Source organism: Chelonia mydas, chromosome 11 (genome assembly GCF_015237465.2).
Source record: "Chelonia mydas isolate rCheMyd1 chromosome 11, rCheMyd1.pri.v2, whole genome shotgun sequence".
NCBI lineage: Eukaryota > Metazoa > Chordata > Testudines > Cheloniidae > Chelonia > Chelonia mydas.
In genome coordinates, this window is record NC_051251.2 from 36,043,120 (window position 1) to 36,069,622 (window position 26,503).

Here is a 26,503-nt window from a genome sequence, read left to right on the forward strand (position 1 = left end):
AGCCCCACCGCCATGCTGCCCAGTAGGAGCTCGCAGCCCTGCTTCCCAGAACGCTGGTGGCACGGTGAGCTGAGGCTGTGCGGGAGGGGGAACAGCAGAGGCATGGCCAGGGGCCAGCCGGGAGCTCAAGAGCCAGGCAGGATGGTCCCGGAGTCTGGATGTGGGCCGCAGGCCATAGTTTGCCCACCTCTGTCATAGAGGAACTGATACCAATAGTAGATTGCTGTCCTCTATGGAGGCTAGTCACTAAAAGGATATGTAGGCACACATTTTGCCAGTGTGTTTCACAACCATTTGCTGACCACAGAGGAATGCTAAGATTCAGGAATCCCGGGTTATTATGGGAGTGCACTCTAGTTATTCCAGAAAATTCTGTCTATGTCCCCACCTAAAAGCTAGCCCTTCCAGCTGGTGCTTGTTACAGTTCCAGCCTCCTCTATTCTCATCTCCCTCATTATACCAGTCTGTTCATCAGCGCCAAGTCATGATCTCCCTCATCCCTTCAACTTCAGGTCTCCCACACCCACATCTCCCTAAGGCTCTTCACCCCAGTCTCCCCCACCCCAACCTATACCACTAAGTTTGGTTCTTCACTCCTATGCACTCCAGTCAGTCAGCTTCCTCCTCACTATCTGGACCCTAGCAGGGGGAGCACTGAGAATACAGACTCCTTGCTCTCAGCTCCTGAGCCCAACATCACGAAGGCCCCTGATCTCCAGGAGGAACAACTGCAGAGAAAGTCCTCTTCGGCCCCTGCTGACCTGGGATGCAGCATGCTCAGTGTACATGGAATATTCACAGAATTTAGCTCACAAACTCTAACATATCTCTACTGAGCATATGCTTAACAGAGATTTTAGACAGTCAAAAGTCAGCCAAATTTTGGCAGGTTTTTACAGGGATGGTAAAGGCACATCCCCAATATCAGTATGACCACCTTTCCAGATTTTAAGTCCCTACTCCAAAACACAGTTGCTAAATATAGAGTTTAGTATTTTTCCCTAATCTTTCTGAGATATAGCTGTACCATTTTTGCTGAAATAAAAAAATCACCTTGAGGCAGACACCCAGCATGGAAAATTTCAACCCAAACCAATAAAGTTTGGCAAAGTTTATAAGCAACAGAAAATGCATTGTTATAACAGGAAGTGCTGAGCATCTTTAACTTCATTACCAGCACCATCTATTATAAATACGGATCTTAAAAGAATTTTAACAAGATTCAGAATATTATGATTGAACAGAAAAAAAATGTGCAACTTTGCTTCACTTCACCAAGACAAATTGTTAAAGTAGATATGGCAGACTCGGCCTTTGTGTGGCAGATCTTTTAATACCATGCTTTTGTACCAAGGTTGGGTAAATCGCTAAAGAGATTAATATAGAATCATAATCCCTCAAGTAACATAGTGAATGGGATCCAAAGGAAAATGCTGTGTAACATAGCAAGTCAGCTAGCCCAGACCTACAACTGCCCTTTTCTCATTTAAATAAATAGGGAAAATTTCCATTTACTTTAATGGTGCAGGATCAGACCCCTCGGTTGTGCAGCTGTTAAATACTGTTAACAACTGAATATATCATAGATAACATCAATGATTTTACTGAGAAAAAGAGACTTATAAAAAAAAGATTTGAGGAAAAAAAACAGGTATCAAATCAGCAGTGAGATAACTTTTCAGTTACAACTATTTTTATTAAACATGTACTGATGTTTACAGTGGTTTTAGTAACATTTACTACTACTGAGTGTGTGAGGCAGCATTTAAGAAAGCAGCATAGACAGTTCTTTTTTGTTTTGTTTTTTAACACTACAGTAGTGGCTAGAGGACTCAGGATCAGAGATGCACTGTGCTGTATGCTGTACAGACACACATTAAAAGGCAATCCGTGCCCCAAGAGCTGTGTGTCAAGAAGAGCTCCTGTTGGGAAATTCAGCAATTTAAAATGTTATATTTCTCAAAATGCTAGATTGGCACAGGGCAGACCACTCTGACCTCCCACTATGAAGCTGTAAGCATGACAGGGCAGGTAGCTCAGGCCTGGCTGTTCGATCATACACTGACAGTTTCCCACCGGCTTCCTCCTTGACAGCGTGAGTCCTGGTGACAGAGAAAGAAGCAGTAGGAGGAAGAATAAGAGAAAAGAAGAGTTAAGGTAACATTTACAAAGGAAAAGCGGGGGAAAAGAAGTGTTTCTGTAGCAGAGACGTCAAATGAGGAAGAACTGCAAGTTGTGTGACAGAGCCAGTGAACTGGTGTCATGTGGCTGAGACATCTATTCTGTGCACTTTCAGAAATTTTTTCATCCAACTGCCCCTGTAAATTCCACTAAGGGAACGCTTACTGAGTAGCCCAGTAACCTCAGAAATGGAGGTTTAATCCTTCCTGAGAATACAGTTATACTAGAAATTTGCACCAACAATTTTCTAAATTCAAAAGAAATGGTCCTCCGTAATACAGTTTGCAATTATTGCAGTGTCAGCTTCTGCTATTATAGGTGAAGACACCCAAAGCTATTTCTTTTAACTAATTTCGAACCACTTCTATGGTAAAAATACCATTGTAAGTGTATGCAATTTCTCACTTGCATGAATGCACCTGGGTGTTTGTCTGTCTAAAGTTTCATGTGCAGTTTTTGTGCAAGCAATTTTGAAGAATTGAACCATAACAGCGAAAGATCACAGAAACTTCCTTGCAATTTTTACATTTACTATCCTCTCATGCAAGAATAATATAGGTAACAAAAACCATTAGCTTATCTTCATACTAAAATATGTATGCCAATACTACTAGAAGGAAAATTAAGCTTTAGATAGGGATATGTTATAGCTGTGTGGACTAGCTGCGAAAGAAATTAAGTACAACAACATTTTACCTGGTTTCCCCCAAGTCCATGACAAGTATACATAATTAATGGTTTGCCACCATGGTTATTTTCGCCAACATCCAGACATAGACGTCTACCTACATTTTTTAACTGAAGAAAACAGGTTATATTTGCATATAACTAAGTTATTTAAAACTTGCCAACAATTAAAAAGAGTAAACAGCTATTTTACTTAAAGTTCTATCTTTAAATGTACAACCCTGTCCACACTAGAAGTTAAATCTTTGCTAGACAAAACCTCATTATTGTATTCTGATAGTACCGACAATAGGTTAGGCATTGTGCACACACTCAAGTAGACATATTCTATATTCTGAACAGCTGGCAATATAAGAAGGCAAGCAACCTATTAAGGTTGTAGGAGACAGCTAAAACAAAATAGTTTACAATAAACATTCACTACTCCCAAATGCACCTGACCTTAACCAATATTAGTAGGCTAATATAGGACTATAACACATGAGGAGTAACATTGTGGCCTTATAGATAAGTGCTGAGAAGGAATCCACATGCAAGAGACAGTGTGGAAGGAGCCAAAGACAGTTGTGGGAAAAGCTAAAACAGGATTCTAGCACAGTTTCCCTCATCAGTTTGAGCAGGGATTTCTCTCTGAAAACCACGTTGCAGACCATCTAAAGTTGCCTTTATACTGACAGTTTCTGGAAAAATCTCTCACCATTTAACTAACACTGCTGCTGCAGCCGCTTCAAAGCTAGAAAATATAGGAGTACTAATGTTACTACCATCTGAACAGGGTTGTCAGACAACAGTCAAGTAAAAAGGGCACCTGTGGAGCTACATCTGTGCTAGTGATGAGGGAGATTTTCATAAAAAATACCAGTCTACACCAGGTTAAAAGAATCAGTCTAAAGAATGTTCTTCTAGCAAAATTTTGAGAAAAGAATTCCCACGCTAGTCAGGGAAATTCTAGAACCATGCTAACAATAACTGAATTAAACTTGCTAGTACTATTTTTTATTCTACTTTAGGGTTGAAATCAGGCAAACTTTAGTGGTAGGATTATATAGTGAAACAGAAATTAACCAAAATTGGAAATACACTCACAAATCCAGATAATGGAGGATTCAGGTCTGGTACATATGCCTCAGGATAAACATTATTTAGATACCAAGTAAAATTTTTACACTGTAGCCGCTGCCTCAAATCAAGTCTTTTTGAGATGTCTCCAAATGTTCTCTGTTGGGAAAAAACACCCCAAAACAATAATAAATCAGATTTAGATAACTAATGAAGATGCCCTGTGGAGTCGCACTAAACAAGTGCTTGAGTTTAACATTTAAATGTAAAACTATAAATATCTTTTAAAAAAATACTGGGTTGAAACAGAACACAGCAATACATTTAATAATTTAATACATAAAAATTGCATCTATTTGACTTATAGAGACAAAGTACCATTGACTTCTTGCACACACTTCCAACTACTACAGGCAGAGCAAACCCATGCTTCTTCTGAAGCAGTGCTGTAAGGGTCCTCAGTGGCAACAGGGAGCAGAGAAACATTGGCTTATTAAGGCAGACAAGTTGCTATTTACGCAATATATAAGGCCCTTTGTTTTCAGTTTTTACTGATTTTTACTGAAAATTTCCCAAGTTGAACAAAAAGCTAGTTGGATTTTATTTTTTTAATCAAATTTTCACCTAAAATTTGGACCACATAAGTTATGAAAATACCGATTATGTTAAGAAAATCTAACACATTATATTAGGTTAACAATAAATTAGTCTAAGTGTAAATGTGAGGCTGTCAAAGTAAGGCAATGTAGTGGAAGATACACACATATGCAGTGCAGTTTAATGCTGTGTGTATGTACCGTCCGTGTACCGTTCATGAAATAAAACACAGCATTAAACTGCTTCTGTTCTGATCTGGGATACAAAACTAATGAAGGAATATATTCTATTCATTGCTAAGCAGGGCTTAGGGCTGTTGTCTATCTGCGAAGGCATATCTAGCGGGGCCTGCATGGGGTTAGTCTTGACTTGGATAATAAAGTGGAGAGCGTGCTTATAAAATCTGCAAATGACACCAAACTGGGAGGAGTTGCAAGCACTTTGAAGAACAGAATTAGAATTCAAAATTACCTTGACAAATTGGAGAATTGGTCTGAATTCAACAAGATGAAATTCAATAAAGATAAGTGCAAAATACTTCAATTAGGAAAGAAAAATCAAATGCACAACTATAACATGGGGAATAACTGGCTAGGTCAGGGGTGGGCAAACTTTTTGGCCCAAGGCCACATCGGGGTTACAAAACGGTATGGAGGACCGGGTAGGGAAGGCTGTGCCTCCCCAAACAGCCTGCCACCCGCCCCCCATCCGCCCCCTCCCACTTCCAGCCCCCTAACTGCCCCCCTCAGAACCCCCCACCCATCCATCCCCCCTGCTCCTTTGTCCCCTGACCACCTCCTCCCAGGACCCCCACCCCTAACCACCCCCCCGGGACCCCACCCCCTATCTAAGCTCCCCTGACCGCCCCGACCTCTAGCCACACCCCTGCCACTGAAAGGCCCCCCGGGACCCCTGACCCATCCAACCCCCCACTTTTTGTCCCCTGACCGCCCTCTCCTGGGACCCCTGTCCCTAACTGCCTCCCCAGGACCCCACCCCTATCCAGCCCCCCCACTCCCTGTCCCCCCCCACCAGGACCCCCTGGGACTCCACCCCCTATCCAAACCTCCCTGCTCCCTGTCTCCTGACCGCCCCACTTCCCGAAACTCTGCCTCATCCAACTGCCCCCTGTCCCGCCCCCTGGGACCTCCTGTCCCCCCTCCCCCACCCCCTTACCAGGCTGCTCAGAGCAGCAGGACAGGCTTATTGGAAAGCCTGGGAGGTGGGCGGGCACAAGCCGCGCTGCTGGCATGACTGCGGGGGAGGGGGGATAGTGGGGGAGGGGCTGGGGGGGGGCAAGCCTCCCCCGCCAGGAGCTATGGGGCCAGGCAAGACGGTCCCACGGGACAGGTGTGGCCCACGGCCTGTAGTTTGCCCACCCCTCGGCTAGGTGGTTTACATCAGGGATGAATTTGGCCCAAAAGTTACTAACCATGGTTTAGTTTACAGCCTAAAAAGGTACACATGGACAAGATTCAAATCTCACACTAGATACTTTGTTATAAAACAAAATTAATAAATGTGAAAATGCATCTAAACAGATTATTCTATTTTAGATGTTTTACTGTATATTTTGATGTAGTACAGAGATTCTCAAGCTGTGATCTAGGGACCGCTGGGGTTCACAAACTAAGTCTAAGGGGTCCACGGAAGACAGACTGAAAACTGACTGAACAGAATTCAACTCTATATACAGACAACAGATTTCCAAAGGGGTCTGCACCTCCATTTGAAAATTTTTAGGGATCTGCAAATGAAAAAAGGTTGAGAACCACTGATGGAGTAGTTACAGTAGAAAACAAATTTCAATTAAGTGTCAGTGTTTCTTCTATCTCAAGGCAAAGAGATTTCAGTAGCCTGATGGTTGCCTAATAAATTTCCACTGTTCAGGAACTTAGTTGTAGTTTTTCTACAAACTTTCTGTTCACAAATCATTTGCTTAACAGCAGCAGCAACAAAAGGCAGCTTTTTGAAAGTCACCAAATTTTGGGCAGTGAAACCATTTACCAGTTTCCAGCATTTTCATAAAAATACACCAATTCAATTTTTTTTTGCTTACAAAGGGCTTTATTAATGAGCTGTATAAATGAGCAAAAACATTTTTTGTGATGTAAAAATGGAATTATGCCATTTGGTAAAATGAAAGGCCTGCAAAAACTGTTTTTTGAAATAGATCCATTTTTTTACTTTTTATTACTCCACCAAAAACATATTTTTGATCATCAACATTTTTCAAACAGCTCTGTGATGCGGCTTAACCCCTTCTCTAACAGGTGATAGGCGTAAGAGCCAATTAGTGCACCTGTGATTGATGGATTGATTGCCTCCTGAGCTGAGGGGGCAGACTTAGGTAAGGATCATTAGGCACCTGAATCTTATACAGAATCCAAGGAATTCAGTAGAAAGAAGACTGGACTCTTCTGTGGAGAGAAATCCACGGGGCTGGGGGGGGCAAAGATAGGGTTTAAGCAGGCAAGAGGCTCCACAGGGAGGAGGTTACGTTTCTGTGTGGGAGGTTCTAAGTTAGGGTAGTTAAAAGCACTTCAATGGAGTGAAAGAGGGATTAGTTCAGAAGAAAAAGGAGAAGCTGGGAGGATCTAGGAAAAAGCTAGGGGCCTGAGAACTAAAGGGAGGCTGTATTAAGCACAGAGTGTGGGGAAAAGGCACAAGGAGGCTTAGAGGTAGGAAGTGGCGCAGGGAAACAGCAGCATGTCTGAAGAAGCACAGCTAGCTGCTTCATACAGGGTCTCTGGGCCAAAAGCCAGAGTAGAGAGTGGGCCTGGTTTCCCCTAGTAGCCCCTGAGGCAGGGGCATGAAAGCGCAGTGGAAAGAATATTAAGCCCAGGGTGTGACTGAAGACTGACCCCAAAAGACAGGCTTAAGAATAACCCCAAGAGGTTTTTGGACTTAGTTACCCTGGAAGGGGACTGAACTTTATGGGACTTGGCTGGAGGACTGAGCCACAGAAGACCCAGTGAGAGGTATAACTATCTACAGGATAGACTGGTGACAAGGATCACTTGCAGCATTGTACTCTGACGTAAAGGTGTGGTGAGTATGCTACTTTACAAGCTCTAATTATAGGACTTTAAAGAGCAAACAGAATTCAAGAGTAAGTGAAACACCTATCTTTATTTACTGGATATTTGAGCAAATAAAACATTGTCCTGCCTACTACTTTTGATTAGAATTTCTAGAAGTCTTACATACTTTTGTCAATAAATAACTTTTGCTCACCAAAACTTTCAGTGCAGCAAGAGTGATTTCTAATACCACCACCACCTACTTGTTTCACAATTTTTGCTGCTTCTATGTTTCTCCGGTAAAATATTTCTTTATATTCATCCATCCAGACTTCTGCAAGGCGAACTTGATTACGTGTGATCACTTGAGTGCCTTTTGGAAAAGTATGGGGGCTCTTGCTGCGAAAGACATGGCCAACAACAGAGCAAGGCATGATCTCCAATTGTCCACCACATTGCCATACCTGGTGATAGTATTTTTGTATAAGTCCATTGAAGTTAGAATTTTTACAAGGTCTAAAAACAACATATACTTTACAATTTTAATGTTTCATCTTAAGCACCCAGGTAAGAGCTCTAGTTCATATAGCCGGTTTCAGAGTAACAGCCGTGTTAGTCTGTATTCGCAAAAAGAAAAGAAGTACTTGTGGCACCTTAGAGACCAACCAATTTATTTGAGCATAAGCTTTCGTGAGCTACAGCTCACTTCATCGGATGCATACTGTGGAAAGTACAGAAGATCTTTTTATACACACAAAGCATGAAAAAATGGGTGTTTTATAGTGGTAAACACCCATTTTTTCATGCTTTGTGTGTATAAAAAGATCTTCTGTACTTTCCACAGTATGCATCCGATGAAGTGAGCTGTAGCTCACGAAAGCTTATGCTCAAATAAATTGGTTAGTCTCTAAGGTGCCACAAGTACTCCTTTTCTTTTAGTTCATCTAGCGTTAGAAAGTGGGGTTTGTTAATCAAAATTCAAATCCACAGGTGAATGTTGGAAGCATAAATTTTGGATATCAAATCCAAATACACTTTATTACTATAGTGACCAAGCCTATTATTTATTCTATTATTTTCTGCCCATAGATTACTGATAGCTCAGTCTTCATGTTCTTTCAATCCATGACCTCTCTGGTGAATCAGTCAACTAGGGGGACACATTTACTGGACTGACGTAAGGCCAGACATAGGATTATATCTAAACTTACTCTGAAAGACATTTCTATATTTTCTCCTCCCCATATTTCCATTTCTTCATCATAGCTTCCAATATATTCAAAGTAGTCTTTCGATATTGAAAAAAGACCTCCAGCAAAAGTAGGAGTTCTGCAAAAAGAGAAACCATTAAGTAAGTTACTGATGCAAGGTTTAAACTGGCTGAAGGCTTCTCTACCAGGGGAGCTTCACTAGCATAATTATACCACTGCAGTTATATTAGTGTAACTCCCTGTGTGGATATGCTGATTCCAGAACAAACTAAACTGGAAAAAGGCACTCTTATGCCAGAATAAGTGTTCATACAAGGAGTTATGCTAGAATAACTATAGCTGTATATCTATATCAATACATTTTCCTATGTAGACAGGTCATTGGTAAACGTTATGCATTTTTCCATCCCTGTAAGTAACTAAACTATCTTGGCAGCACCTTGTGATCCAATGAGCAGACAAAAAGTTGCTGAAAGGGTAGAGGGCATCAGTAAAGATGTCTGGCCTCTTTCCAATGTATTGAGATATTGAGATCAACTACTATGTGTGTTATTCCATACTGGTGCTTAGCCTAAAGCCTGGCCAGATATGACTATTCACTACCATGATACTAAGCACCCCAGCTGTTCTGGAATTTGGGGGAGATTCACCTTTCTCTGTGGGTATTCTTCTAGCAGAATTCAGTTATATGGTCTCTGAGAAGGATTGCTCAGAAAAATTTCTTAAACCATACTAAAAAGGGTCCATTTGCCATCTTCTCAGTGACCCTTAACATTTTAATTCTGGCTTTATTCTCAAGGGTGCAACATCAGTTCAGTGTCACTCTGCGAAAGATGTAAAAAAAATAGTCTTATGCAGATGTGGAACTTCCTGGATCAGTAGCCATAAATAACTTTTAGGCTATTTCCCTCATCAGTTTAAGCGATTCTTGAAGTATATCAAAGCATTTGTGTAGCATGTCAACTTTTATTTACAAAACCTTTTGAAAGTCAAAAAAGACTTTCTAAATATAGAAATTACTATTATGGACATAGTAGTCGATAGATATGGGTGCCTGCCATCTTTGTAAGATGATGAGCAGCACACACAACAAGCTTGTTTTCTCAGTTTGGACATTTTAACAAACTTGCCACCATCCATAAAGTCCCCACTTAGGGTTTTTTTATTTTTGATTCTTGAAGCATTTCAAGATGTGAAATATGAACAAACAGAAAAAGCTGATGCCCAGGTAGCAGAGCTAATGAAAAGTATGTATTTCCTCCCCCCCAATCTCCCCCTACACTTTTTCAATGCACCTATCATTCAAGTCTATTATACGTTCCCAAGATGCAAGATACAAAACACTATAAATAGGCATATAATAATTAGTCATTACTAATGAGTTATGACAGACAAGAGATCAAGAGTTCTTTAAGATATCAGGATGGATGGCACTTAAACAAACCAATGCAATGAACTTTAGAACTAAACACCAGAAAAAGAGAGAGAGAGAAAACAGAAAATGTGCTTGCATTCCAGGAAAATTGTTTTCACTCCACCCACATTTATACACTATTAGTCCTCCTTTGTCTAGTTTTTCTGGTAACATACATGGGATGGTTCTGCTATATTTTTGTTACCTTGCTGTGAAACAGTACTATGCCCCAGTATGAGTTTAAATAAGTGCCTGACAATGAGACAGTTTCAACCAGTATACTTTATGGAGACTAACTGTGTCTACACTAGCATTTTTTCTCTCTGAAATTTCTTGTAGCTGCAGATCCACTATTGGGAGTGCTAGCGTAGACAGGCTACGGGCATTCTAACCACCACATTATCTAACTCCATTCAAAATGGAATTAGATGATATAGTAGTTCAAAATTTAACTGATAGAAATGCTCCTATAGACAGACTAACACTGCTTCCACTGCTGGAAGCAATTATGGGAAATTATGAACAAAATCTAGGGGAGAAAGACAATGTGTTTATATTTATATTTTAAAGTTGTTTGTAAAAATTTGACTTGTAAAAAAATAAAATCTAGAGAAAATATTTCAATAAGTGAAAGAGCTCAAATCATAAGACATTAAGACTTCTGCTTCCAGTGCTGCTATTCCCATCCTCAGGCAAAGAAGTGCTTTGTTCAGAAATTACTAATTAGAATTTTTTTAGCAAACAATTTGCAAAGTGAAGAATTTCAAATATTCTACGAGCTCAACTGTTTACCTAATTGGATAGGTTTCATCTTTTCTTCTTCTATTTTCATGTTCAGGAAGAGATTCCCATCCAAATGATAAACTCCAGTCAAAATTTCCTCTGTTATGGTTATGTCCATAAGGAGAAGGCTTGCTGAATTCAAAAGTATTAAGATCTATGGATGCAATGTCAGGGCTTACAACAGCAGTGTAGTTCTCAGCTATTCGTGCCAACAATGGCTCTAACCAGCCATAAAAACATTCACCTACGGGGATGAGGGGGAGGGGGAGGAGAGAAAAGAATTAATTAAATGAAGCACTGGAATTTTTCTTCACAATGAAAGTATAATTAAGGGACTATTACTGAACAGAGTCATGTTTTGTAGAATCCACACTTTTTTTCTTTAAAAGATTAAATGTTAGCTTAGAGGCACCTAAGTGGACCTTGCTGAGTGGACTTAGATTCTGGCATAAGTGATCATGTGTCTGAAGAAAAAAACAAGTGCTGGCATTAAAAAAAAAAAAAAAAAATTAGCAAAACAAACTTTTACTAAAAAAAGGGACCAGGAGGAGGAGAGACTGAAGTGAAGATTGGGCTAGGCCCTGGGATGACAACAAGCATGAAAAAGAGACACAGTGAAAGATAGTCTGCAATCAAAGAGCTAAGACTGAAGATAATTAATGAAAGATTCAGCCCTATAAATTGTGACTTCAAGTGTGATGTGAATCCAAAAATTTTATTTCGAACAATACAATTCTAAGTAATTGAGAAACAAAATATACTTTTAAGCATTTTGGAATGATTTTCCATAACAATCATTTTAGAATTTGTACTGTTTCATGAACATGAAAATACTTGGTAACTAATTCTTGACTATGCTAGAAATTGTTTTTAAAAGATTTTCCTACTCTTGCATCAAATTTCACTAGTATGATCTAGCTGACTAATGTTATTAATGTGACTATTTAAAAAGTAAGTGTTGGTTAGTGCTTTCCTAATAGTTGACAATTCAAATGGGAAGAGAGCCTTAAATGTAAGGCAACATAAACTGATCATCATATATGAAAGTTTGTCAGTGTTAAAATTTATAAATTACTTACTCACCATATAGCTGCTCATGGCCTTTCAAATTTGTGAAACCCGCACAGCCATGGATCTCTCAGTTTTAGCAAGACCACAAATCAATTCACAGCAGTAGTAGGCTGTGCTATAAGTGGTCGATGGTATCCAAGATCCACAAGAAGCTCCTGCTCAGCTACCACCAACTGCCTACAACCTTGCTGCTTCCTCTGAGCTACCACTAGGGTTGCCAACTCTCCAGGATTGTCCTGGAGTCCCCAGGAATTAAAGATTAATCTTTAATTAAAGATAATGTCATGCAATGAAACCTTCAGGAATTCATCCAACCGAAGTTGGTAACCCTAGTTACCACTGGAGCCTAGGGTTCCAGGGAGAGTTAGCTCCGCAGTATGAGAGCTCTAGTGAACTAGCAAGGACCAATAGCAAGAGCCTCCTGGGTTCAATCCCAGCTCAGATACTGACACCCTCTTACGCTAATCACTTAATCTCTCTCTGAAACTATTTCTATATATGTACAATAAGAATAACTGTACTTAGCTACTGCACAGGAAGGTTATGACAATTAATGTATGTTTATAAAACACTCAAATGCTATAGTTCAGAATGCACATGCAAACCCTCCAGAGCCTATGCTCCCCATTTCCTCGTACCAACTCCAAGCGGAGTTAGACAATTTTTTTCTAAATTTTGTCAACTCTTTATAGTCCCTGGCACAAGCAACTAAACATTTCTTCTAGACAGCATTGCATTAACTTTAGCCACACTTATTTTATATTAAAAGGTAAATTTGGCAAAGTTTACATTTCTAACACTGAGAAGGAAAGAAATGAGAAACAAAGTAAAATTTAAAATGATGGTTTATAAAATGAACACAATACAGTTTCCTAAATATCTTATATTTTAACTACTACTATAGATCATACACATAGCACAGATGTACTTACAATGTGCATCCAAAAAAGTAAGCGTCTCTCCTGTTGCTACTGAAGCTCCTAATAATCGTGCTGTGATTAGACCTTTTCTTTCCTTTTGTCGGACTACCTTAACTATTTGAAATTGTTTCACGTATTCATCTAGTTTATCATGCAAGTATTCTGAAAAAACAAATCAATTTCAGAGTATTCAATAGAAACCCATTGCCTGAAATTCCTTTGATTTTTTTTCTTTAACTGTCAATGATCAACTTTGCATGTTAGTATGTTAAAATACAAATTTTGAAAAGGTTAAATTCTGCTGAGTAGCCTATGATTAAACATATTTTTGGAATTTGAGGTTCATAAAATATGTATTTGAAGAGAAACCATCCCAATTCTTAAAGCTTTAAAAGATTAAAACAATAGGTACCATTTCATTTAGATGAGTCTAAAATAAAATCAGTATTTCTGTCACAGGTAGACATAATAGTAATAAAATTGAATGCAGGCTATGTGATTATTAAGATTCTATAGTAGGCATCAAAAGCCAATGTAAGTGTATGCAAGTCCAAATAAAATACATTTTAAAGGATTTTGCAATGTGGAAGCAAGACTTTAAAAAAAAAAAATAGAACAAAACTGAATTCACCTCTGGCAGGAGTGACTTCTACTAAAGAGCAGTTAAAAAGCAGTTCCTGTTGGTCATTACTGATTCTACTTTACAAAAAAATGATAAAAGTATTCACAGTGCAAGGGACATTTCCAATAGGCCTGCATTTTGCATTTGTATCACTTAAGCACTCAAAACCCTAATGTTGCAAGCAAACTGAGTAATTGTGCACCTAGCCACCCAAATTACATAAACAAATAACGTAAGTGCAGGTTTTGCATGTACATATGGGTGCCTGTGCACATCTTGCAGGCATAAACAATCGAGCTACAATGTTTACCTACAGTAGGAGCTCTAAATATACAAATGGGTAAAGACCTTTAAGAAGATTTATTTCCCTCTCAGGTTTAATTTTGCTTCTAAGTTTTTGTATCTTCTCACTTCCATATTAATATTAAGTGGCCTTCTGCTTCTGAATGCACCTTATATCCAAATTTGTTGATATTCCAAATACGCGGACTTGCAAACAACCATAGGTGCATTGATCTGAATGTGTGTTCTTTCAGAAGTCTGCCTCGGTATCTCAGTGTATGCAAGTTTGTAAAACTGGCTTTGTAATCATCAAAAGTATATCCACCTGTGATTATTTAGACAATTACCTAGAGCTCCACCTTTTAATACGCAATCATTTAGTACTTTTTTTTATTTTGTGGGAAAGAACGTTTCTTCTCATATTGTCCCTTATCTTCAAACACTTTAATGAGACCATTTACAGTCCCTAAAGAGGGACACATGTATAAATGTTTGCAGATCATTGTAAACATTGCCTATAATCATAGGTTAGTAGTAGGTTGCTTTATCCTAGGACTTCTTGTTCTACAAAGTGCAATATAAACTTGGTTCCCCAAGGGTTACCATGGTCACTAATCACAGTGGCACTGTTACGCAATTTAAACTGTAAAAAACCATTTAAAATATATAAATTTTGTGTTAGGGAGGTATAAACTTAGAACATTGGGATGAATAGACAAGAAATCCATATTTGCCAAATAGAGTTAGAAAATACAAGGTTTTTCTCCCTTCTGTTTTTATCTTGCATGAGAGTATTAAAACTAATTAAGTAAATTTAATTACACACACACGTGTTTACAAACTTAAACACACACTAAGCAAAGAGATAACTGTCTCTCTTATTCTTTCTAACCATTAATGATGCAAAACATATCACTGACTGACTAATCACAGGTGTAATCTTAACGTGGATTAATTAGAAAAGTAAGATTTAAAAAAAAATTTTTTTTCTTACCATCTACACTGGCATCATCCACCAAAATAACTTCTTTGAGGAGTATGGCAGGGGAAGTATACATCACACTGTGTACAGTTCTTAGCAGAGTAGACCATGCTTCATTGTGAAAAACTATTATGATACTTGTAGTAGGCAGTGATGGGCAACGTTTAAATTTTTGCTCAATACATCTAAAGATTAAAAGAAGTTTTAGACTTTATATAAAATTTAATATGAACTCTAATTCAATCTTTAAAAAACCACCCTTTTTGTAACAGAGAAATTACTGACATTTTATTTTTTCCCTCTTATAATTTCTAGTTCCATAAGCGTTGGAGAATAAAGAAATGGAAAGTGTCATACAGCATCTCAAATAAAATTCTTGATGGCCAATTCTTAATACCTCATGAATATCTATTTGGGCAGTGAAGTCACTTCTGATCCCAGGAATGTCAAGTTCCTTTGAAGTAGAGTCCAGTTTTCCTCTTGGATACAACCATATATCACCCATGGAAGTCAATAGGAATTGTGCATGCAGGTTTTGGCTCATCCAGTTTCTACTAGGTATTATTATTACTTACTAATCACTGAAGTGAGCATTATAGATTTAAGGGGACATTCAATAAACTGGAAGGTGGCATATTCAAAGACAATACTTTCTGGAATGCAGTCACTCAGACTGTGGAAGTCATTGCTACAAGATGTCATTGAGTCCAAGAGCTTAAAAGGGTATAGCATAATAAGAATATCCAGAGTTATAATAGTAAATACTGGAAGTGAAAGGAGAGGAAAAGTAAAATGTTTTGGAGGGAATTTACACTCTCCTTCATAACCAGGCTCTAACTACTAAGGATTAGGAGAAGACTTTCCTTGGGGGAATTGTTGATAACTGCACCTATACCTGCATACCAAATGATTTCTTGAACCTTCCTCTGAAGCATTTAGTACTGGCCGCTGTTGGAGACAGACTTCTGGACTACACAAACTACTGGTCTGAGCCAGTACAGCATTTCTATGTTCCTAAAAATTTGGGCTGTCTACATGACATTACGGACAAGATGTCTTAACAAGTCAAGGCTAATATTAAAGTTCATGTGTATACTATCCAGAAAGAAACTAACTCCTAATTTCAAAACAATACACCCACAAATAAAGCCACGTAACAGTCAACATCTCAGCAACAAAACAAAAAAGAAAAACTTTTAATTTGGTCTTTTACCCAATAAAAATGTTTGTATTGAAAATAAGAATGGTCTGGGGCTGAAAATTGCCAAACTGGAAGCTAGATATGGGTTCATTCCTGCCTGTGCCACTTATGTAGCCTGTATTTCAGCATCCCCAGCTGTAATCTGTAAGTCTGCTTAGTTCATAGGGGAGATGAAGCTTAATGCATTGACATTTTAAAGTTCTTTAAGATACTTAAATGGAATTGTGTACAAGTGCAAAGCAGGCGCACAAGTCCCAGATCTGCTGGCCTACAACATTTGAGGGCTCAGTGTACCCAGCAGACAACTCCCAATGATGTAAGGGAAGAAAAGATTATGTTGCATGGTTTATCCATGACTGGGAGGATTGAGGAGAAACAGGAGGAGAGGGCAGAAGCTACGTAACTTCTGGACAACGGAGAAGAGGAACTACAAAGAAAAGGAAGCTGCAAAATCCTTTCATGCTCCAGTCTAAAAAAAAAAAACCCAAAAAATCAGTTCTACTACTACTTGCTTGAGAGGAAAGAAAGGTGGGTGGCAGCTATTAGGCAGCCAGGTGGAACAGCACAACTTCATTTTTGCCACGCATACACATCGCATCTGCATCTAAAAAACATGCCTCAAAGACCATGTAAATGGAGGTCTTAAAACTTCATGAGAACAGATATAAACATTTCAGAATGGTTCACCAAGCAACACAGAAAACAATTTAAAGCTTTATTTTTCCTGTGTTTAGTTATTACATATCAGCCAGATAATTCTTTTTGTTCTAAACACCAGCTGCTTTCCAATATGTATGCCATATAGATACTATAATTACCTATCAAGTAGGAGCATAAAGGTTAGGGTCTTCCTGTATGTAAAAAAATGCAATCTCTTTGACCTTTGCCTTAGAGCTTTAATGTCTAGTTTAAAAAAAGGCGGGGGGGGGGGAGGGGTCATGGTTATTACAACTACCTCGACTAAGTCTTATTTTCAGATTTTTTTTTCCCCAACAAAAGAATTGGTCTTTAGAATTTTTTAACATTATGGCATTTCAAATATACTTCTTTGACTGCCAGTAAAAGTACCAACGTTGTCCATGAATTGTGTAACAATGATAAAGGGCACCAGGAAGTGGACTGAGATAACTAATTCATTTCACGTAGGCCACTAGCCACTAATCAGTTGAGGACAGCTTTCAACTACTGTCATCTTGGGCATGATTATAACTAGTGACCCAAATGAGAAAGAATCCCTATCTTATTACCAATTCCCCAAACCCCTACAAATGTCATTTTATTTAAAATAAATAAATAAATATGCTTTTAATGATTAGTCATTTTTTCGATCACCAGCCTAGTGAAAGTGAGTGAGGGGGTGGAGGGTTGGGGGGGGGGGGGCGGCAGGGCCTTGGGTAAGGGGCATGGCAGCGGTGTTCGGTTTGGTGCAATTAGAAAGTTGGCAACCCTACAACTACTGTTTCTCCACACAGCTTTGCCACTCCCAGTGCCCATTTGAGCAGAGAATAATAATTCTGTTGAATAGTACCAGTTCTTTTTAGTAGTTATATGATGAACTCCTGTACTCTGAGGACTGAGCTAACACCAAACTCACTCATTTATTTTGTAGATGAAGGTGGACCCCTGGTCGTACATCTGAAAAAATAAATCAAGATTTTTGTTTCTCTTTGTGACATATGTCACAAAATTGTTCTGAATCCCACTGCTAGATTCTGTGTACTTCAATAGGGAGGCATAAGCATTTCATTTATGGATGTGGTGGTAATCCCCTGAGGGCATCTCAGAATGCCAGTTTGTTGCTCTGTCTGAACTTTAAAAACATCTTTGAGAAACTCTGCATTTGTTTTATTCATTTGTTTTCACTGAGGTTTAGGGTATAGAATTTGTTTCAAACAAAAATGGATGGCTAGTTGTTGGAGTTATTTCTATAATTATTTGAACCTCAGAGCTCTAGTGAGGCCTTTGCAGACTTTATAAACTTCTTAATATGTTTTGTGGAGTTTGTAAGAAAAACAAAACAAAAAAGCATAGATCTGATTCAAAGAAATTAGACGCTTTGCAGACAAATCCTCTGAAAGTTGTAATTTCTGGAAGCCAATCAGATTCTGCTCAAGGATATTAGAATTTTAAAGCTATGCTTCTTCCCGGATCTGCAAGCACTATTCAGAGCTTACAAGTTTAACAAGACTATCTCTGTGGACCTTGTAAACTGTGTACTTACTGTTTATTGTCTATAAAGTTTACAGCTTGTGAACACTATCAAGCTCTGAGCCAACAAGTAAGGCCTCTTCCAAAGTCAGACATGGACCTCTATATTTTGTAAACTTGTTTTTACCTATGACAGTGGTTCCCAGCTCTGGTCCACCGCTTGTTCAGGGAAAGCCCCTGGCACGCCGGGCCGGTTTGTTTACCTGCTGCGTCCGCAGGTTTGGCCGATCGCGGCTCCCTCTGGCCGCGGTTCGCTACTCCAGGCCAATTTGGGCTGCAGGAACAGCGGCCAGCACATCCCTCAGCCCGCGCCACTTTCTGCAGCCCCAGTTGGCCTGGAGCAGCAAACCACGGCCAGTAGGAGCCGCGATCAGCCGAACCTGTGGACGTGGCAGGTAAACAAACCGGCCTGGCCCGCTAGAGGCTTTCCCTGATCAAGCGGTGGACCAGAGTTGAGAACCACTGGCCTATGGATATTGTAAACTGCATGGTCATAACACAAATCTATGAGACCCATCACACCAATATTAATGGCTGAAGGAATTTAAAACCACTACAGACACGCTCAAGCAAAGAAGATGTGTTCTAGAAGAGAAATAAGGGCTTGCTCAAGGAAAGTATGGGCTGTGCTGGCAAAACTTTTGCATGCCATAGGATTCCAGAGGAAACCTACGGAATTAAACCCACTATTCTTGCTCTCCTTTCAATGACCTCAAAACAGTCCTTGCTGCTTCTGCTTTATCAGAAAATTTCTGCTTCTTTTATTAACACATAATTTTCTTCACTTTTTCTATAAGTTTTTTTTAAAAAAACTTAACGATATTAAAGGATTTTTACTTATAAGTTTTAGTTTTCTTTTAAAAAATTGAGGAAGTTCCCAAAAAAGGTCATTAAGGGAGAATTAAGGTTAGAGGCATACATCATAAACAAAGAAACTCATTGGATTGTTACTTAATGTCTAAACACCGGATAACGAAGAAATGCAGACTAAGCCTTCCTAAAAAACTTTTCGTTTTGACTGTATCTCAACACAGCCACCACTGGTAAATCAGAGATTTCCTATTCTATACCACAGACTGATGACATTACAAGACATCTGTTTGCAGTGTTAGGTGTATTTAAATGCTGCCCAAGTTGCTCTGAGAATATGCTGGGTCTCTATATGTTTGATAAGTATGTTACTCTCAAAGTATGGATTTCAACATACTCAGGAGGTCGAGTGTCTGGTCCAAGATCCCGGTGCAAAGAAATTCTGTCACTTGCAAAAGCATTAAAACAGTGTTTTTCATCCCCACGCTCCTTCTCCTTCTCCTCTTCTGGGCTTAAATTGGTAGCTTTGAATGCTTTACCAGAAGCTCCAGGGGCATTGGGGTCCTGAAGAGGTCGCTCTAAGAAGGGTTTCAGTTCTGCTAGTGTATAATGTCCTGGCAAACAGTGTCTCTCTCCAGGAATATTGGTTTGCCGAACAGGTGCTTTTATCTGCATTTTTGGCTTTGCACCTTTAATATTGTTCACAGCATTTAACATGAAACCGAGTACATCACTTTTCTTTCCCACAACTGGTTCAATCCCTGGTTCATGTTTAGCATGTTGAACACCTACTTCTCTTTGTAATAAAAACAAAAATACTAGAAAAACAAAAACAACAATGCTAAACTTCCAAAGCTTCCAGTGGGAAAATAGTTTCTTACACAATTGTCTTAGTATTCTTAAGTGAGCCATTCTGGTATTAAAAGTTTATCACATCTATAAACACCTCTGTTAAAGATGTTCTTTAGCATCAAACTGGTCACAATAATGTTTCTTGAAATGGAAACACCTGTAAATTAAAAAAAAGTATTAATATGTATGCAGTTAAATGTGCACTACAATGCAAAAGTACAAAACGTGAAAAATCAATAGTAACTGATTTAACAAGGGAGCCACATTAAGGTTAGATAGGCAACCTTAGTTCTGGCATTGCCTCACTTTTCAGTGTTCGACTTTGCAACCTTAATGTTCTCTTAATGTAGTATTTTATATGTAGTTAGGCATATGTTGAAGGAATAATTCCATACCCTAGCCTGGGTAAAATTAAAGTGTGTGATACTCCCCAATTCTCCCCCTCCCCCCGCCATTTTACTCATTATTGTTTTACTTTATTTCCTTACACTAGACTGACACAGGTTCACTCCCACACTCCAAACCCATAAATCAATTCTGCCCCCTACCTCTTTGCAGAGGTCCTCTTTTCAGCCTGCAGTCTAGGACTGGGAAGCCAGTTGCTGTCTTCCTGGTAGTGCAGGAGGCCTAAAGCTTCCCAGATTCTCCTCCTCTGAACCTGAGCATTTTGTTCTCCAGCTCCTCGCTCTTGTTCTCAAAGGATCAGTGTCTTTTTTGTTCTTCCATCCCTCCTCCCACCCCACGAAAAATAAAGCAGCTTCGACAGTTCAAGTCCCCTTCTTGAGAAAGAAACAACAACTGGGCTGCTCTGCTCCCTGCCTTCCCTATATTTATTCTCTCTAGAGAGGGAACCAACAGCTTTCCTTGTCCCACTCAGACAAAATTTCCATTCCCCATAATCGAGTGGGTGAGCAGGTTTTTGAGGCCCTGGCATTAGAGGCCAAAAGAATCATACCAATAAGTTGGCTAAACTCAATATAGTGTTATTCACTGTCTAATGAGGGAAAGAGGTGCTATTTTTTAAATAAGAAAATACACAGATTTTGGGACCCCTTGTTTCAACACTCAGTAAACTTAAAGTTAAACTAAGGATTCAAAAAGAGACCAATGTAAAAAAGGTTCACATTTTCCCGCAATTGATGAGGTCAGAGGTTCTTAAACTGTGGTATATGGCTTGCAATCAGGTGGTACACAGGTGTGAACAGTGTGGGAGACAGTCATAAAAATATTAGCTATTATGTAATCCTCTGCTTGTTTGTTTTGGTTATTGACACTTACTAAAGTATAACTAGGAGTCAAGTCAGTCTTATGTTGTTTTGTGTGTCTGCTGAAGCCACAGTCAATAGCTTCAGAAAACTCACTCACCAGTATTTAATACAGATGTCAATTCATTTGGAATTTTACCTCTATCATGCTCTGATCAACAGACTGGTTTGGTAACCACAAGGGTTAGGAAGCCAAACAGGGAAAATGCAACAAAGAACTTTGGAATGATTTAAAATCTCAGCCCTGAAGTTGAGAGAGACAAAAAGAGTCCATGACTGCTGGGGAGCAGACTGACCATCCACCCCCAATATTGGGGTGTCTGGGATAAGCTCTACGTAAGACAAAAGTGTGCAGGCTGTTTGTTTTAGCCTTTTTCTCTGAATGCTATTTTGCTACTGATGTAAATAAATACTACTTTGTTTTGGAGAAGCTATTCTGAGTCATCGCATCATCTACTGTGTACAGCTCCTGAAAAAAAATTTGTGCAAATGGCCAAACGCAGTCAGGCATTTGGAGTAATTACAGTTGGTACATGGAGGTGCCAGAGCCTGGAGACCCAGTCTAAAAGCGAATTGTGGGATTCCACCCTGAGAGAAGTGCAGCACTGGGTCTATTGCTTCAAAGGTTCCCCATGGAGAGAAAGAGAAACGAGGAAAACAGCTCATTCTGTAACTCTAAGAGAGCAGGATTTTTTTTTTTTTTAAAAGACATGTCAAAATAAGGATCTATGATGACTACACCTAACTATAAAAGGTGGTATTTGGTGTATCAAGTACTTCTAAGTTTTAGAATTGCTAGATTAGCTCGTTCTCAATTGGGACATGAGACCCACATACCTGCCTTTAAACCACAAAATAAAAGACTAGTATAATTGTGCTACTTAACAATCTTATGTCTAACCTCTGAACTCTTCAAAAAACAAACATTAACTTCTCCTTCTAGGAAATACTATTAAACAAGTTATAACACCCAACAGTAAATGCCTGGACAAAGGGACATTTGACATCCCCTGAAAAGAGAACTTTGTGGGAGCAGATTATAGGAAAGAATGCCACTACATGTATAAATTATTTAGTGAAAAGTAGTTTCTAGAATTTTATACAACCACAAATGCTGATTGATATACCAAGAGATACCAGTAAGGAGTTTTTGTTGTGAGAGGGGAGTACAGTTGAAGGACATAGTTGTTGCACCTGTACTATTTCTGCCTCATTGCTGCTACTATCAGAAGCAAGGCAGAACCAATCAAGTTTTACGTATTGCTTAGTACATCCTACTACATCCTGTGGTACAGCATTAAGATAGCAAGCAGATAGGTGCCTCAGAATTACATCAAATAGATTAGATGGGAAGTACCATGCGCTTCTAGAACAAAAGTCTTTTACAAATAAGATATATTATAAAGTGGTGGTAAAGAGATAAGCCATATAGTTCTAAAGAATTAAGAATTTACGCAGGAAGGACTAGTTAAATACACACACACTTTACACATTTGAGAATAAATTTAAAACTATACTAATAGCTGTGGAAAGACCAAGAAAGGAATAAAAAGGGGCAACTTTGACCTGTTCTGATGACTAACAAAAGAAGAAAACAATTTTAAAAGATAGATCAGAACTTAAGAACATAAGAACAGCTATACTGCATAAGACCAATGGTCCATCTAGCCCAGTATCGTGTCTTCCAACAGTGGACAGAGCCAGATGCATCAGAGGGCATGAACAGAACAGGGCAATCTCAAGTCCTGCTGTCCAATCCTAGCTTCTGGTAGCTGGAGGTTTAGGGACACCTGGATCCATGAAGTCATGTCCCCATCATAGCTAATAGCCATTGATGGACTTTCCTTCATGAATTTATTTAATTCTTTTTTGCACAAGTTATAATTTTGGCCTTCACAACATCCCATGACAACAAGTTCCACAAGTTGCCAGTATATCGTGTGAAGAAGTACTTCCTTTTGTTTTAAATCTGCTGCCTATTAATTTCATCAAGTGAACCTCTAGCTCTTGTGTTACGTGAAGGGGTAAATAACACTTTGCTATTAACCCTCTCCATACCATTATGATTTTATATCTATCATATCTCATCAACTTTTTCTTGGTTGTTTAGAGTAATATTTAAAAGGAGACTGCATTTAGTAATTACTTAAATGCATGCAATACCGGTAATTTGTGACTGACAATGCTGTTCAACTTGTCTTCTATTACTACTAAGTAAACATGCTGGAATTATTTATTTAGGATTTAACAGAGGGGAGGGAGGAGTTAAGTAACTAACTATGCTTATAAACGTGGCTGCTTTTTAGTGGCCTGAAATAACAAATGACATTTTTCTCGACTTATTTTCAGTAACTTTTAAAGTTTTTCTATGAAAAATTTTAACGAAAAAAGTACTTATTTTTAAAAACCCCTACGAGCCACACATAGTTGAAAAGCTGAACTAAGTGGTGATATAAAGGTGATCGGTTTCTACCGGTGCCCAAAAAGTCTGGCATCTTTAAATATAGATAATGGTTTGTGTAACTTTAAAACATTTTTCCTGGGTTTCCTATGGGGAAATTAGGAATGATCACAATTTTAAATTCAGGAAAAAGTTGATTAGATGTTAGAGTGGACTTTTTTGCATTTCATCTGGAGACCTAATCTTGTGAAGAGGGTCACCGTCTGTTGTAACGTTGTTCGACATATTGGTGCTTTTAGCAGGCAGTTGTCCATGTATGGGAATATCATGATTCAGTTTCTGTGGAGGCAGGCCACAACCACTGCTAGTGCCTCTGAAAAAACTCAAGGGGCAGCGAATAGGCCGAAAGGAAGAACCTTGTATTGAAAATGTTTCTGTCCAATAGTAAATTGGAGAAATCTCTGATGTGAGGGATGGATCGTTATATGAAAATACGCATCCTGGAGGTCAAGGGCCGAGAACCAATCCCCTCTTTCTAGTGCTGGAATTATGGTACCTAGTGTGACCATTTTGAAGGGCTGCGTCCTCACGAACTTGTTGAGTCACTGTAGATCGAGTAGGAGTCTCCACCCACCCAACTTTTTCTTCATGAGAAAATAGTGGGAATAAAATCCCCTCCCCTCGGTGTCTTGTTGGAACGGGTTCTACTGCTTCTAGATGTATGAGGTGGATTACCTCCTCATACAGTAGATGCTTGTGAGAGGGGTCCCTGAAGAGGGACGGGGAGGGAGGGTGGGTAGGGGGTTTGAAAAGAAAGGGGATGGAGTAACCAGTTTGTATGATTTCTAGCACCCATCTGTCGGATGTGATGGTTTTCCAGATTGGATAAAATGGAACTAGGCGATAGCCAAATGCTTGGGAGAGAGTAGATGTTTTCAGCACAGAAAGACATGGAGTTCTCAGGCCCTCGACTAAGGCTTCAAATTTGTTGCCTGGACACCGATGGCTGTGACGCAGCTGGAGGAATAGGCTGTCTTCTCCTCGATGGCCTGTGTTTGCGACCCTGTGACTCGTACTACCATTATTGCTGTGAATACAGAGTGTGGCAGTAGCGTTGAGGGGCATAGTAACTCCTCTGTCTTTTCTTGGGTCTAGGTGTAAAAATCCCCAGTGATCGGAGTGTCACCTGTGAAACTTTGAGCGTATGAAGATTCTCATCAGTCTTTGTGGCGAAGAGTTTGGGCCCCTCGAATGGTAAGTCTTCAACGGTAGATTGCACTTCTCTAGGGAAGCCAGAGAGATGGAACTATGAGGCCCTTCCCATCACCATTGCGATCACCACTGATCTTGTAGCTGTGTCCGCAGAGTCCAGTGCACCTTGGAGGGCTGTTCTAGAGAGGAGTTGTCCCTCTGCTACAAGTGCTGTAAATTGTTCTTTTTTATCTTCAGAAACAGTTAATAAATTCAGAAAACTTTGTGTAGTTGTTGTAATCATACTTCGCCAGCAAGGCCTTATAATTGCCTATCCAGAGACGCAGTATAGCCAAGGAGTAAGCCTTGTGGCTGAAAAGGTCAAGCCTTTTCCAGTCCTTATCATAAGGTGTGTTCTTGGGCTGCTGTTGTCTGCCATGTTCATGGACTGCGTCGACCACAAGTAAATTGGGTGCTGGATGGGAGAAGAGGAACTCTGTGCCCTTTGCTGGCACATATTTTTTCGTCAGACCTTTTGCAGGTTGGAGGAGCAGTTGCAGGGGTCTGCCAAATAGTCTTGACAGGTTCCATTATCACATCGTTCACAGGTAAAGCGATTTTGGAAGAAGAGGATGTATTCAAAATGTCCACTAGTTTGTGCTGTGTCATCTTGACCTCTTCCAGAGAGGTCCAGAGAATTCGCCACCCTTTTAAATAGGTTCTGTAATTGTTTGAAATCATCCCCCGTATTAGGGAGAGGAGGAATGACCATGTCATCTGGGGAGAATGACAACGGGTGGATAGGTGGTGCCCCTTCCTGGTTTGAGGGCTCTTCCTCCTGTTCATCTCCTTCCCCTGCCGGTTCTGAAGGTCCAAGTACTGAATGTGCAGGTGATTGCTGTGTGCTTAGCCTCGATGTGGTAGGCAGTTCCTGTTGTGTGGGGTATGTCGTGCATGGATTCCAGTATGCCTATTGGGGTGGAAGGGGCATAGGTGGGCCCCAAGGCTGGTCGTACCACTGTGGATGTCTGGGATCAGTATAATATGCCCCCTCAGGAGGTCCTGATGGGCAGGAGATTTTGGAGGAGAATCTATTTGTCCTTCCTTGTCCTCCTCATTATTTCTCAAAAAGGATGGAGCGGAGCATGATGGAGTTGCAAGGAGACTCGGTGCCAGGGTTATGTTGGTGCTGAGGTCACATCGGTGCAGAGAATGGGAGAGTCAGGTGTTGATCTGACTAAGAGATCTTTGAGCCATAGGAACTGCTGCAGTGTCTGCATGATCTGCACCGTAGGCATGAGCGTCAGTGCCGGGAGCCGTGGTGTATATGTCGGCACCAGAGCCTGTGCCAGTGTGTGCACCAAGCGTGCAGTGCGGGTCGAAGAGTGAGCCACAGTCTGCACTAGTGCCTCGCTGCTGTGTGCTAATTGTGGCTCTGGCTGAGTCAGTGTCGAAGCATGGGGTTTCAATTTCCCCTTAGCGCCTGTGTCCAAGCTGGCTCTTTTAGAGTCCTTAGCTCTTGTGGTACCAGCAGTGACGGATGGTGCTATCATGGCTCCTGGCACTGTTGGTGTGATTTGTGCCAATGATATTTGCCTGTTCGCAGAACAGCATTTCTTGGCCGATTCCTGTGTTGGGGACGTGGTTACCCACTTTTTAGACACTTTTTAAGGGGCAGGGGGTGATCATAAGCCTGGATGGTGGAGGAGGGAATCCTTGTCAGAAGCCATGGTTGGCGAGATC

General features: G+C 39.9%; 1 protein-coding gene and 1 long non-coding RNA gene across 6 annotated transcripts in view; one reads left to right on the forward strand and one right to left on the reverse strand.

Annotated features, from left to right (window-relative positions):
• Positions 1-16,950, forward strand: part of LOC122462389 — a 31,641-nt gene extending 14,691 nt beyond the window's left edge. Inside the window, exons 2-3 of the long non-coding RNA XR_006284903.1 lie at positions 7,878-8,114; positions 15,148-16,950. This is a non-coding gene — a long non-coding RNA (uncharacterized LOC122462389). The remainder of the gene's footprint in view (positions 1-7,877; positions 8,115-15,147) is intronic.
• The window catches only part of GALNT3 (polypeptide N-acetylgalactosaminyltransferase 3), a 47,516-nt gene that overhangs the window by 3,130 nt on the left and 17,883 nt on the right, over positions 1-26,503 (reverse strand). For 3 of the 5 annotated variants that reach the window (XM_043525379.1, XM_037912967.2, XM_043525378.1), the window contains exons 2-9: positions 19,449-20,060; positions 14,845-15,017; positions 12,959-13,108; positions 10,965-11,199; positions 8,759-8,876; positions 7,811-8,011; positions 3,955-4,086; positions 2,878-2,979 (exon numbers count right to left, since the gene is read on the reverse strand). In XM_043525379.1, coding sequence (XP_043381314.1) covers positions 2,878-2,979; positions 3,955-4,086; positions 7,811-8,011; positions 8,759-8,876; positions 10,965-11,199; positions 12,959-13,108; positions 14,845-15,017; positions 19,449-19,963 — 1,626 coding nt within the window. In that variant the 5' untranslated portion in view covers positions 19,964-20,060. Of the gene's footprint in view, positions 1-25; positions 2,103-2,877; positions 2,980-3,954; positions 4,087-7,810; positions 8,012-8,758; positions 8,877-10,964; positions 11,200-12,958; positions 13,109-14,844; positions 15,018-19,448; positions 20,061-26,503 lie in introns of those variants that run through there. The other 2 variants (XM_043525380.1, XM_037912968.2) reach the window with 2 other exon arrangements.